General features: G+C 53.2%; 1 protein-coding gene across 1 annotated transcript; it reads right to left on the bottom strand.

The window, feature by feature from the left end:
- Positions 1-9,055: 9,055 nt before the first annotated feature.
- Positions 9,056-11,729, bottom strand: OLFML3 (olfactomedin like 3). Its single transcript, XM_058855902.1, has 3 exons — positions 11,568-11,729; positions 10,457-10,742; positions 9,056-10,032 (listed from the first exon to the last, which is right to left on the bottom strand). Exons 1-3 carry the CDS (start codon positions 11,673-11,675, stop codon positions 9,245-9,247), a joined length of 1,182 nt encoding a protein of 393 aa, XP_058711885.1. The 5' UTR covers positions 11,676-11,729; the 3' UTR covers positions 9,056-9,244.
- Between the last annotated feature and the right edge of the window lie 1,600 nt (positions 11,730-13,329).

Raw genomic sequence — 13,329 nt, 5'->3', positions numbered from 1 at the left:
GTCTTTAGTTCAAGCAATGTCAGTCCAGATAATTTTATCTTTACTTGCAATATAATAAATTAGACAGAAAGCTATATATAGCTCATTGGAGAAAATTACAGCCCTGATCCTTGAGATCCTGATCTCAGTCCTCTGTTTGTTCTTCACTTTTACTACTTCTGTTATTTGCCCTGCTAATCGTGTCTCTAATTAGGCAACCCCAGACTTCTCAATCTCATTTTGCCAGAGGTTTTCTCCCCCAGGGCCCTCATTGTTCTTCCTGCCATTAAGATTATCCATCACTGCAGTTGTGCACTTATTTAAATGCCGGGTCAGGCATCTCATCTCTGCTTCGAATGCCTCACGCAAGGATGTTCTCCCTGGGACTACAAACCCTGTCTGTCATTTCCAGGGAGTCTCAGCTCCTGGGTGAACAAAGCCAGGGGCCACAGGGGGCTGGGGTGCTCCTCCCAGCACTGGATGTCCCAGGAGAGCTGGGCTGTCTCTGCACAGTGCAAGAGATGCCAGCTGGATTAGGACAGGGGGAAATGGTTTTAAACTAAAGGAGGGTGGATTTAGTTTAGATGTTGGGAAGGAATTGTTCCCTGTGAGGGTGGGGAGGCCCTGGCACAGGGTGTCCAGAGAAGCTGTGGCTGTCCCTGGATCCCTGGAAGTGCCCAAGGCCAGGTTGGATGGGGCTTGGAGCAGCCTGGGACAGTGGAAGCTGTCAGGGTTGAAACTGGATGAGCTTTAAGGTCCCTTCCAACCCAAACCATCCCATGATTCCATGATCCATTTGGCAACAGGAGGTGATGCTGTTCCTTTGCTGGGGTGAGCATTACTCCAAAATCCACTTTGACAAGAAGCTAGAGCTGCAGGTGAGCCTGGGAAAAGTGGAATTTGTCTCCTCTTTGCAGATACACAGGCTTGGATATTCTGGATTTCTGTCCAAGAGCCAGAGGCATCCCAGGAGCTCTCCCTGTCTCCCAAACCCCACAGCCAGCCTTTGGCAGCAATGCTACTTAAATGTACAAGAAATGTATTTTTTTTTTCCTGGACTTTTCCCAAAGATAATCTGTAATTATATTTTACAGCTTTATATACATATATATATATATACATTTAAGACAGTGCATTAGTCATGCAAACATATATTTTATGTTCCCATGTCATTTTTAATTAAAAACATGGTATTTAAAGCACACACATTTCAAAAATCCAATACAGGCTTCTATTAAAAATGCAGTTCGTTAAAGCTAATGAAGTACCTGGATGGGCCAGGACAAGCGCAGAGCCTGTTCTGTTGCCGTGGGAACAGCCGGCATCAAAGCCGAGAGCAGCCGCAACCTGCGGCTCCCGAAATAACAGGGAAATGTGATTAGGGGACAGAACCAGCCCGAAGCCGAGCGGCGTTTGCCTGGCTGCGGTGCCAGATGTGGCAGGTCTGTGCCAGATGTGGCAGGTCTGTGCCAGATCCCGTTTCCCGGGGCCGGAGGAGCTGTCGAGGGGCGATCCCAATGTTGGATCCCAACGGGAATGCGATGTGGGGGAATTCAGGCACCGGGCAGAAACATCCCAGAGCCAAGCGGAGGATGGGGAGCGCGACCCAGCAGCCAATTCACATATGCAAATACTTTTCTGGCTCGTTAATTGCTTCCAAAGTGGAAGATTTCTCCTAATCTCCCATTAGCAGCTGCACATCCCTCTCCATTTCAAATTGCCGTGGTTGAGGGTTTGTGGCTGTCTACAGGGACGGAGTGGAGGAGCGGTAATTTTTTAATTAAGTCGCTTTGCCGGCGGTCCTTTCGGATGTCTGAGAGAAACCAGGGGAGGATTTTTTCCCATCACTCTGCTGATTTCCTGGAGACCACCCTGCCCACCCCTCCCTGCCAAGGATCCCTGTCCCAGCTCGGCTCTGCTCCAGCCCAGGGGGGACCCTGGTCCCACAGAAGCATTCTCTGGCACAGGAGCATTCCCTGGCACAGGAGCAGTCCTGGGCAGGTGAAATCCCCCTCGAGCACCGCTACTCCAAAGGCAGCTGCACCGGGAGCAGCTCCTGGCACAGCTCCCACCTCCCGGAGATGATTTCATGTGGTTTTTCTGGGACTTGATTGTTACAGATACATATTATCGGCTTTTCGAAAATATTACAATGAATGTTATATGTATAATGTTAGAAAACGTTGCTGTATTAATGTGGTTTCTTTTATTTCTGTTATTGATAAAACTTAGACATAGTGGTGTAATACATATATATATATATATATTTAGGCTGTACCATGGTAATAAAATAAAGACTGCTTTTGTTCATATAACCCAGAGACTGAAAAGATAGTCGGAACCCCCCCTGCATTCTTAGATTATTTTATCCAGATGAAGACAGCAGTGACTGGAGCTCCAAAGGAGGAATTTATTGAACATCTATTATTGGGGAGTGTGAGACTCAGTGGAGCCGAGATTGAGCTATTGGGGAGGGGGGAATTTTTATCAATAACAGAAATTAAAGAAACTATATTAATACAGCAAAGTTTTCCAACATTATACATATAACATTTATTTTAATATTTGCGAAAAGCCAATGATAATATGTATCGATAACAAGAAAAAGGAGCTCTCCAAGCTCATCCCTCCCTGGCAGTGAGGGCTGTGCTGCCCTGGGCTTCTCCTGGACACTGCTGCCATTCCAAAAACAAAAGTTCCTGGCAGTAGGAACAGAGCTGATGATGCAATTAAGATAATTATTTCCTAAACCTGCTTGTCCCTGCCTCTGGAAGTGGCTCTTGCAGTGAGGAGGAGACGGGAAGAACGAGCTCAGAGCTGCCTGGTTTGCCAGCAGACAGCTGAGCACCGAGGGGATGATGACACTACACCCCAGCTGTGCAAAATTTCATGGGTTTTATTGGTACTGATGTCTCTTGATTAAATTATATTTCTTTCTTCATTTATTCTCTAACAAGCTGAACATTGCAATTTCCCAGGCAAGCCTGGGTCGGGAATGGGAGGAGGTGGCAGCTGACACTGATATTGGAGGGGGCTCAGTTGGAGAGGAATAATTCTCATTTAAGCCTCTGATTTCCTGAAAACCTGCACTCAGGGAGGAATTGACAATTCAGAGCTGAGCTGAGAGCTGCAATCTCCTGCAGGAGCTGCTCAGGAAGCTGAATGTGGCTCCGTGGCCTGTGTGGTGCCAAGAATCCCCCAGGTTGCAAGGCTTGGAGCAATTTTAGGTTAAAAGGGAATTATAGACTCATGGAATGGTTTGGGTTGGAAGGGACTTTAAAGATTATCAAGTTCCAGCCCCCCTGCCTGGGGCAGGGAATCAAATCTTTCATTTTTCCTCCTCTGGGCAAATCCATGGAAGTGCTAATCTGCACCATTTTCATTTACAAGGGTTAGGAGGTAATTTAGGAGAAATCCATTTAGCTGAGCAATTAGAGAGTCAATAACACACTTCTGCATTTTATTAGAAAGAGAAAAATTGATAATTTCTGTTTGTTTTGACCCTACCTCTGCAGTAATGGCAGCAATTTTCCGGGATAATCCCAGTTTCCATGGTTATATCTCCCTCCAGGTCCTCGGCCACCTGCAGCAGGAGGACACAGCAGCATGGGCAGAGCCAGGGCTGCTGTGCTGGGGGGAACTGCTCCAGCCCCACCAAATTCTGAATCCTTGTGCCACTGCAGCCTCCCCTGCCCTGCCTGCACCACTCACCCTTCCCCAGCCAACAGATGGAAAGTCAGGAGGGCTGGGAACCCCAAATTTGCTGCTGACTCCCAGCTGGGGATTTGGAATTTGGAGGCAAAGAGACAAAAAAAAATCTCTACCTGATATTTCTTGGAGCTGACTCATGATCCCTGAGCTGCAGCACTAGGGAAGAGACCCCAACCCTCCTTTCCAGGGAGAGTCACTTCACCCCTCAGCACTTTTGCCTCAGGAAGAGGGATTAAAGCAGAAAATTCATATCTATTCCAAAAAGTCACTGGGGAGCTGATTTTGAGAGGCAAGAAATTAAAGAACTGCTTAGCTGAATAGCTGAGCTGGTATTTTTCTGTCCTCAGGAAACAACTTTGATATAACAGCATTAGTAATAATAACACCCCAAAGAAAATCCTGGTGAAATCATGTAGACTGCAGGATGTGTGAAATCCCTGGGATGGGGCGAGCCACTGGCATGGGTCTTCCTCGTGTCAGCAAAATCCTTCCTGGAAGGGATGGAGACACATTTCCCACAAATGGGAGCAGCTCAGGGAAATAATCCATCTTGATCAAAGAACCAAAATAGCATAAAAATCTGTTAGTAAATGAAACTGTCCAGAAAATATTGGAACGCGGTGAGTCACAAGCCACCTCTCCTCTGACCAAGCTGCAAGCTCCCAGCTTGAAGGCTTTATTTTTATTCCTCTTTTCCAGAGGGAAGGAAGGAGTAACAACACTGGGAAGGATGAGAGGAGCCTGGGGGTCCCCAGGCTGGCTGGAGCAGTGGGGATCTAAATCAGGGTTCCTGTCATTCTGCAAAATTCATCTTTTAAAAAGGGGTTTTTGTTTGTGTCCCTCCCTTTGGGAGGATGCAGCAAAGGAAGAGGGGAGTGCAGGGAGTGTGAGTGCTCTGGGGGGTTTGGGAGGGCTGAGGGGAGCTCTGTGCCACGGAGGATTTGGCAGGAGCTGGGTTTGGTGTCTGAGGAGGAGAAGTGAGGACAGGCTGAAGCCAGCCCAGCATGCAGTCCCCAGATCTCAGAGCAGCACCAGCATCTCCAGCACCAGGAATGGCTGTGGGTGAGGGGCCCCAGCCCTCTGCCCTGCCAGACTCAGCACCCCTGGCCAGGCCAGCTCCAGGTGAGGGGTACCTGGCCAGAAAAGCCTCCCGTGGCACCCCAGGGTTCCTGTCCCTGTACCCAGAGTCCTGGGGCCCTTCTGGCCCCAAAGCCAAAAAGAGCAGAGATTGTCCCAAAGCTGCCTCCAGGGTGGGGTCACCTTTCTCATCCTGCCAGAGCTGAGCCCCTGCCATCCTGCAGTGCCAGGGTCCTGGGTCCCTTTGCTCACTGGCAGTGCCAAAATCAGAACCAACAGAGCTGGGCTGGAGCTCACATTCCAAACCCTTGTGACCCCTGCCAGATCCCAGTGTCAGAGGGATGAGTTCCATGTCAGGAAGCGTTTTGGGTGAGTCTGGCTTTGCTCATTCTACACTTCCACTAGGGAATGCCGAGAGCTGCTGCCTCTCCAGGTCCCTCCTGGCGTGTCCTTCCTCCTGAACCCCTGGGAGGAGATTTGCTGCTCCCTTTGCTGCCTCCAGACTGGTGTGTGATGAGTTACACCTCAGCCAGATGTTCCGTGGGCAGGATAACCTATTTGAAGTTAAAAGCCAGTAATTAAGAGTTGCCAACCAGCCATTAAGAAAGTATTAAATGGAGAATTATCCCCCTTTTCCTGTTTCAATACAATGGGAGCTTCATAATGCACTTGTTTAAGTTGCCTGGTTCTAATTTTAGTTCCCGTGTTTCTAATAGGACACGCAGAACAATTTCACTTTATCAATAGCTCCTGTGAGCTGGAAAAGAGTAAGGGAGGTGAATAAAGTCAATATCCTCGAGAATGAGACAAAGGAGGAAAAAATAGCCCAAAGATCTGTTTCTCTTTTCCACTGATATCACAAATTCTCAATTTACTTGACCGGACTGCCTTGCAAAGAGGAATATTTTTCAAGAGCAGACATGAAAGGGATTATTACTTACAGAGGCTCTTCTTTAAAGAGATAAAGTATTAGGCAATGAAAGCACAAGGAGCTGCAGGCTCCCCAGCCCCATTAGCATATTTTCCACGAACCCTTCCTTTTGGAAAGGACAATCCCACTGCCCCTGCAGGGTTGGTGTGGGACCACCTCCTGCTGCAGCCCTAGGAGGGGGGACAGGAGCAAACCTGGCCCCAGAGCTAATGATATAATTATAATGACATAATATATATAATATTATAAATGATATTATTATTATTATTATTGTAAATTAATATTATAAATTATAAATTATATATAATAATATATAATTATTCAGCTGCCTGCACTAGGGCTGAACAGGTCCCAGGCAGGGGAATGAAGGGGAATTAAGAGGAATGAAGGAATATTTTTCACAACGTTCTGTGGAGAAGAGGGTCTGGCTGCCCCTGTGGGCCCCAGGTAACCTGCACAGGACCAGGGAGTCTCTGCCACTGCTGAGTCAAGGTGAATTTTCCTGAAAATCTTTCCATGCAGCAGGAATGCTTGGGAGAGCAGAGGCAGGGCAGGGGAACTGGAAGCAGCCACAAAAATCCACTTCCACACAGGACAGAGGGAGCTGAGGCAGCCCTGCCAGGGTCCCTGGATCCCATCTGGATCCCTGGATCCCACGAGGGCTCCCTGCATCCTGCCATGGTCCCTGCATCCCGATGGGCTCCCTGGATCCTGCTGGAAGTCCCTGCATCCCACCAGGCATTCCTGGGTCCCACGGGCAGGGCTGGAGGTGCTGCCGCTCCCACTGGGGCTCCTGGCTGGGCCTGGGCAGTGCCAGGGTGGCTGGTGGGGACAATCAACACCCCTGAGGGCACCGAGGGCTCTGACAACACCTCCCCCAGCTGTGGCACAACCTTTGCTTTCTCCTAATGGGGCCAGTAAATACTCAAACAAGGGGAAAAAAGGAATCAATAACCCCTGCAGGAGACGATGAGTTCTGGCTCCTGCAGGGCCCCCTGGGGGTGTCCATCCCATGGCAAACGGGAACCTGCAGCCATGCTGCTCCTCTCTTCCACGAGTCACCCCTCTCCTGTGGGATATCTGGCAAGAGAGTCTCCCACACATCCCTGGCACTGCAGGATGGCAGGGCCTCAGCTCTGGCAGGATGAGAAGGGTGACCCCATCCTGGAGGCAGCTAGGGGACAATCTCTGCTCTCTGTGAGCCGCACAGGACCCGAGGCAGCAGCTGGAGCTGTGTCAGGAGGGTTAGGTTGGATACCAGGGAAGTTTCTTTCCCTTGAGGGTGCTGGCACTGCCCAGGCTCCCCAGGGAATGGGCACAGCTCCGAGGCTGCCAGAGCTCCAGGAGTGTTTGGACACTGTTCCAGGGATGTCCAAGGTGGGTTTTGGGGTATCTGGGGTTGGAGTGGATGGTCCTTGTCGGTCCCTTCCAGCTCAGGATACTCCTGATTCCGTGAGCTGGGAGCACTCAGAGCATGGAGGGTCCTGGTCCCCAGTGTGTGTCACAGCCACCCAGAGCTGAGCCACCACTCACAATCAAACATGTGGGCTTTGTCTCTGTGTTTGTCAGCAGATGGAGATCAGGCTGTTCTGCTTTACAGGAGTTATTCCAAGGATTAATTAGTTGATGTTCCCTGAAGTACTTTGAAGATGTGGAGTGTGAGATAAGTGCTGTGCTCTAGGAGCCCATCGGGCACTGCAGTCATTTTCTTCATTTTATTCCTCATTCCCAAAGTGTTTGTACAAAACAAATCCCAGAGGAGCCTGTGGGGCTCTGACCGACCTGGTTTAGGGAGAGGCATCTCTGCCCATGGTGCTCAGCACAGGGAGGACGCTGGAGTGAGGCCAGAGGAGCCACAGAGCTGCTCCAAGGGCTGGAGCCTCTCTGGAGCCAGGCTGGGAGAGCTGGGGGTGCTCACCTGGAGAGGAGAAGGCTCCATGTATCACAGGGAAGTGCAGGACTTGTTGAAGGCTATGAGATGGTTTCTGGTGCAGAATCATTACTGCCCCATCAGTTTCAATTCAAGCTGGAGAAATCATTGGTGCAATTATTTACCACTGTGAGAATTCTGAAAATTATATTTCTGTTACTGCCGTTATTGATCTTGAAAAGGGCCATAAATTAACTTGACAGTTCACAGAGTCCTTCACACTTGGATAATTTCTCTGCTTGACTTGCACTGTGTGTTGAACTTTCAGCACCAGCCAATTACAGTCATTCAAAATGTATATTTGAAGATTTTTCTTATGTAACAAATTTGATTATAATACCAAAGAACTTAAGGCAAATACCAAGTGCCCTCCATGTCTCAAAACAGCTTGGCATGAGCTAGGCACAGAAGGATGCTGGACAAGCTTTAGGGTGGCAGGGGGGTGCCAGGGCCTGGGAGAGCAGGGGGCCCCTCAGGTGCTTGGCAGTGGTGCTCCCCACAGGGCTGGCACCTCCCTGAGGTGTCCAGGCAGCCCCTGGCCTCTCATCCCAAAGGCAGTCCGGCACTGGCACCAGCAGGATGCAACCCTCACCCATCCAGCCTGGCCATGGCTCCAGTCCCCAGAACTGACCTCCGATGGAAAAAAGGGACAGCACCGAAACACCTCCTGCTCCATCCTCTGTGCTCTCAGGGTGTTGTGATGGGAGCAAATCACAGCAATCCAGGGCTTCTGGGGAACCCAGGGACAGAAATGGGGCAAATCCTGCACCATGCAGGGCTGTGGGGTGAGGGAGAGCACGAGGGACAGTCTCTGCTGGGGCAGGAAGGACATGGCATGGGGGCAACGTGGGGCTGTCCCCAGCTCCTGCCCTGTCCTGCCCCATCCCCTGTGGGGCTGCTTGTGCAGGAACTCAGTGCCAGAGGAAGAGAGAAGGGAAGGGGATGGGACAAACCAAGGCCTTACATAAGGTGGAGATTCTGTGGCTGCAGAGGGAAGTGGCCTGTGCTTCATTAGAAACAAACTCAGTAAATCAGCAACATCTGCGGCCTGCTGGCTGGAGCACCGCCTCGGCAGGGGTGGGAAATCTCCTGTTGTCCTCCAAGATTAAAGGGATTTTGCTGTTTGCTCACAGTTTTGTACATGTAAAACAAGCTGGCCCTGACCAGCAGCCTGCCCAAAGCCTTGTTTTCCATCTCTGCCCTAAGCCCTTCCAAACCCTCACCCAAAGTCCCCAGCACAAACTCCTGCCCTAAGCTCCAGCCCTTCTGCCCAGGCACCCACTCAAGGTCTGCCTGTGCTCCTGCTCTGAGCCCTGCAAGGATACCCCGCCCTTGGGAAACATCTTTTGGGGTGTCTCAGGGGCAGCGTGGAGTTCTGACAGCCCTGCCCAGCTCCCCACATTCCCCCAGGCAGGTGGCTGCACTTCGCTGCATAGTATTTATTCATTATATCAGAAAAGAAAAACCTCATTAAATTAGTCCAGGACTCTGCTGGGTACTCCCAGGCAGGGACACCCAGTGCTGTGGGGTGGCTGGGGCAGGGGTCCAGCATTTCCCCATTTCACAGTGATGGGAGAAGGGGCAGAGACGCCGTCCCGTGGGCTGGGCTGGGCCCCTCAGACGTCCAGCTTCTTCTTCATCTCCATGCGGTAAATGATCTGGTAGCCGTCATCCCAGGCGTAGATCTGCCTCTCGCGGGGGCTGTACTTGAGGCTGGCGTGGGAGCCGTAGCGCTTGGGGAAGTAGACGAGGGAGGCGTCCTCAGGGGCCAGGGTGCCACTGACGTCAAAGACACACTGGACGCGGGCACGGCTGGGCAGGCGTGTGTTGTACACCACGTGCAGCGCCCCGCACACCACGAACGCGCCCTCCGCGTTCTCCCGCGGGCATGGCGTGTCCCACATCTGCTCGATATCCAGTGAGGCAGGGTCCAGCTTGGCCAGGCACATGTTCTTCTCGTCCTCCTTGGTGGCGTAGATGGCCCAGAGCCCCTCCTCATCCGCCGACACCTCGATGTAAGTGGAGGGTGAGAGACCGAAGACGGGGATCTGCTCCTCGGCCGGGAACACCGAGCTGTCCACCACCGTCTTGTTGGCCAGGTTGAACTTGATCACCTGGAAGGACAGGCCCTGCTGGCGGATGTAGTAGAGGTGCCCATCGTAGACGAGGTGCCCGGTGCCCACCCAGGGGTAGGGCAGCTTGATGCGGGCAGCCTTGCGGGTGGCAGAGAAGAGGGTGAACTCCCGCATGCGGGGGAAGACATAAACGGTGTCGTTGGCAGTGCCATCGAACACGTAGATCTTCTCTGAGCTCCCCGCAGCGTCCTTGGTCCAGAGCCCCGAGGGGCTGCCGAAACGCTTCAGGATCTTCATGGCCCTGACACTGGCGATGGTGTCACTGCAATCTGCAAGAGAGGGGTGGCTGTGAGAGCCTGGGGACAGGCAGTGGGGCTGCTGCTGTCACGTGCTGGCTTCTCACCCTGTCCCACCCCAGCCTCAGGCAGCTGCCTTGGAAACTCACTGGAGGGATTTAAGTGCATCCCTGGTGGCATTGTGAAGTCCCCCAGTGCGCTCATGCCACAGGCAGGGGAGCCACCTTCACCCCAGCCCTGCCCCAGAGGTTTTGGAGATGCAAAGGGCTCCAGCCTGGGGCTTGGCTGCAGCTCCCAGGCTGGGGGGGATGCAGGAGCCTGTGTCAGAGACACCTGAGATGCCCTGCTGGGACATGATGCCCCGGCCCATAGCTGGGGGACACCTGGGCTGGGCTGGGAAGGATTGGGGTAACCCTCAGACAGGACCATCCCTCAGGGAGCCATGGCAGCCCCTCACCTGTGACCTTGGTGTACTTTTCATTCTTCCTCTGCTTGGCTGTGGCCACCTGCTTGTCCATCAGCGTCTCATCCACCTCCACACAGGGCGGGGCAGGGTTCTGTGTCTCCAGGTAATCCACCTCCCGCTCCAGCCGGTCCACGCGCACGGCCGCGCTCTCTGCCTCCACCCTCATCGCCTCCCGCTCCTTCTCAGCGGCCTCCAGCATCCCCAGCACCTGGTTCTTGAAGTCCCGCAGCTCCGTGGAGTAGCGGCTGCTCTGGTCGTGCCACTGTGAGATCCTCTCCTGGGGTGGCCAAGGGGACACTGAGGTCTCCAAACCTCACAGCCCACCAATGGCAGCTGTGCCAGCTTGCCCAGGCTGTGGGAACCTCTGGACCTGCACAGGGCTTGTGTTTCTAGGTCCCGTCCCACCCTGATCCCGCTCCTGTGGTTCTCCCAAGTGCACAAGGCTCCCGTGTTGCTTCTGCAATGTTCCCAGACCCGAGATTCCCATTCCTGCAATGCCCCCATGATGTTCCCAGACCCACAATGCCCCCATTCCTGTGCTGTCCCCAGAACCTGGGGTCCTGCTCTCCTGCGACACCCCCAGGATGTGCCCAAGATGTTCCTGAACTCACAGTGCCCCCTACTCTCTCACGATGCTCCCAGATCCTTGATGCCCTTGCTCTTGTGATGACCCTGTGAAGCTCCCAGACTTGCCATGCTCCTGCTTTCCCACGATGTTCCCAGGCCTGCAATATTCCCATTCCTGTGGTGTCCTCATGGTTCTCCCAGCCCCACAATGCCTGTTTCTGTGATGTTCCCATTCCTGTGGTGTCCCCATGGCTCTCCCAGCCCCACAATGCCCCTGCTCCCACGATCCGCCTGTCCCACAATGCTCCCAGGCCCGTCTGCTCCCGTGTATCCTGGTGCTGGGCTCTGCAGGACCCTGGCAGGATCTGCCAGGGCACCCCACGCCCTGCTCCGTCCCCATCCCAGCTCCTCCGCTCCCAGCCCCGCTCCCAGCCCCTCCGGCCTCCATGGAGAAGGGTTGGGAGCCGCGTCCCCAGGCGGTTCGGGGTGCGGGGCGGGTGCGGGGCCCCGCTCGGGGTCCCGCTCGGGGCTGTACCTCCAGGAGGGTGAGGCGCCGCTCCACGTACTCCATGAATTGCTGCTGCTGGGCTCGCAGGGTCGGGGCGAGCAGCGGCAAGAGCAGCAGGCAGCGCCAGGGCCCCATGGCCGGCAGCGACGGCAGCCTCCACCTCAGTGCTCAGGAATGCTCCGGCCTCCCCAGCCCTGATTGCATCCAGATGTGCAGAGGGAGGCGAGGCTGCTCCTTCCCCGCAGAACAGCCCCTGGCGCTTTAACCCCTTCGTGCCCCCGAGCCGCGGGGATGGCGCGGGAGAACGGGGACGGGCTGCTGGAAGGAGTTTGGGGTGCAGGAGCCCCGAGCGAGAGGACACGTCCTCATGAGCCGTAGTGTGGGGACAGCCCGTGGGACAGCGAGGGGACAGCCCTGGCCCCTTGTCCGCACAGGTGCCCAAGGCCAGGGGCCAACCTGAGTCTCGGCATGTCCAGTCTGGCGGAGGCAAAGCCAGAGCAGCAGAATGGGCATCGGTCCTGAGCCCGTGTCCCCTGTGATCCCATGTCCCACCCTGAGCCCGTGTCGCTCTGACTGATCCCGTGTCCCTCTCAGCCCGCGTCGCCCCGCCCTGGCTGCTGACCTGGCAGCTCTTGCCCGGCTCCCCGGGCCGGGGTCCCGGGGATCCCCCTGGGCAGAGCCAGGGCCGGGACACGGCCCTCGTTGGTCACTGCCCTCAGCCGGGGCTGCCCGGCCACTCGCCGGGTTTGGGGACCGAGCTGGCCCCACCGGCCAACTGGTGTGGGGCCACTTGGCAGCTTCCACAGCCCCGGGACGGGATCAGCCCGGCTGTGGCGTGATGGACGGACGGACGGACGGACGGACGAACGGACGGACACTGCAGCTCCGTGCCCTGGATGCAGCCGGGCCGGGCGGTTCTGCGGGCACCGGCAGTGGGCAGGGAGCGATCGGAGCCGGGACCGCGGTGCTGCGGAGGAACGAGTGTGCCACCTAGTGCCGCTGTATCCCAAACCCGCATCCCGGACCCGCATCCCGCATCCCAAACCCGCATCCTCATCCCACACCATCGACACCTCATTCTGGATACCCCCAAACCCCGTCCCACCCCGCTTAACAGACCAAGTGACAAAATGAATAGAGTACAGAAAATTAACCCTTTTTATTGATGCATTGCAATTGTTCTACATTTTTACCATATTATGTAGAAAATACTTAAAATACAAGCTACTTTGTAAAACCAAAGACAAACATTGAATCCAAAGATAAACTATGTTTTCACAATGGACCCTTCTCCCATATAGTTAGTATTAAATTTTTAAATATCTATTTCTTTTGTTAAAATGATTTTTACATACCCCCTAAGTACATCAGCAATACAAACATAGATCAGTAATTGTCAGAAACTACCTGTATCTAGCGGCTTGTAAAAAGGAAGAGCACAACCATAAAAGAAAGTTAAATTTTACACAGTAACTAGCATATCAAATACATTTAATAAAGTAGGAATTCCATTGCAATATCAAGGATTCAAGCAGAAATACTAACATTACATATAATGTACTGCTACATGTAGTGAGATAGATATAGTTCAAGCTGAATCTGAAATCACACATTATATAAAGTTTAGCAACAAACAACCATGTGGACATGCGGCACCATTCAGAAGTTTAAATAAAATTAATAAAAAGAAAGCAGGGCTGTGCCAATCCTGTCATTTAGAAGCAATTTAGTTTCATGTACTAAAAGAAATTGCTGAGTCAGAGGTAAATTACTGCATCCCATCAATTAG

Source organism: Poecile atricapillus, chromosome 23 (assembly GCF_030490865.1).
Source record: "Poecile atricapillus isolate bPoeAtr1 chromosome 23, bPoeAtr1.hap1, whole genome shotgun sequence".
Taxonomy (NCBI): domain Eukaryota; kingdom Metazoa; phylum Chordata; class Aves; order Passeriformes; family Paridae; genus Poecile; species Poecile atricapillus.
The sequence above is the reverse complement of the archived record's forward strand: the minus strand, read 5'-3'. Positions and strand labels throughout refer to the sequence as shown.

Excerpts from the sequence above, each read along its gene's own strand:
- OLFML3 (XM_058855902.1), bottom strand. The coding sequence starts at position 11,675 with ATGGGGCCCTGGCGCTGCCTGCTGCTCTTGCCGCTGCTCGCCCCGACC. Across the intron at positions 10,743-11,567 it reads GGCGCCTCACCCTCCTGGAG|GAGAGGATCTCACAGTGGCA; the intron begins GTACAGCCCCGA and ends TGGCCACCCCAG. Across the intron at positions 10,033-10,456 it reads AAAGTACACCAAGGTCACAG|ATTGCAGTGACACCATCGCC; the intron begins GTGAGGGGCTGC and ends CCTCTCTTGCAG.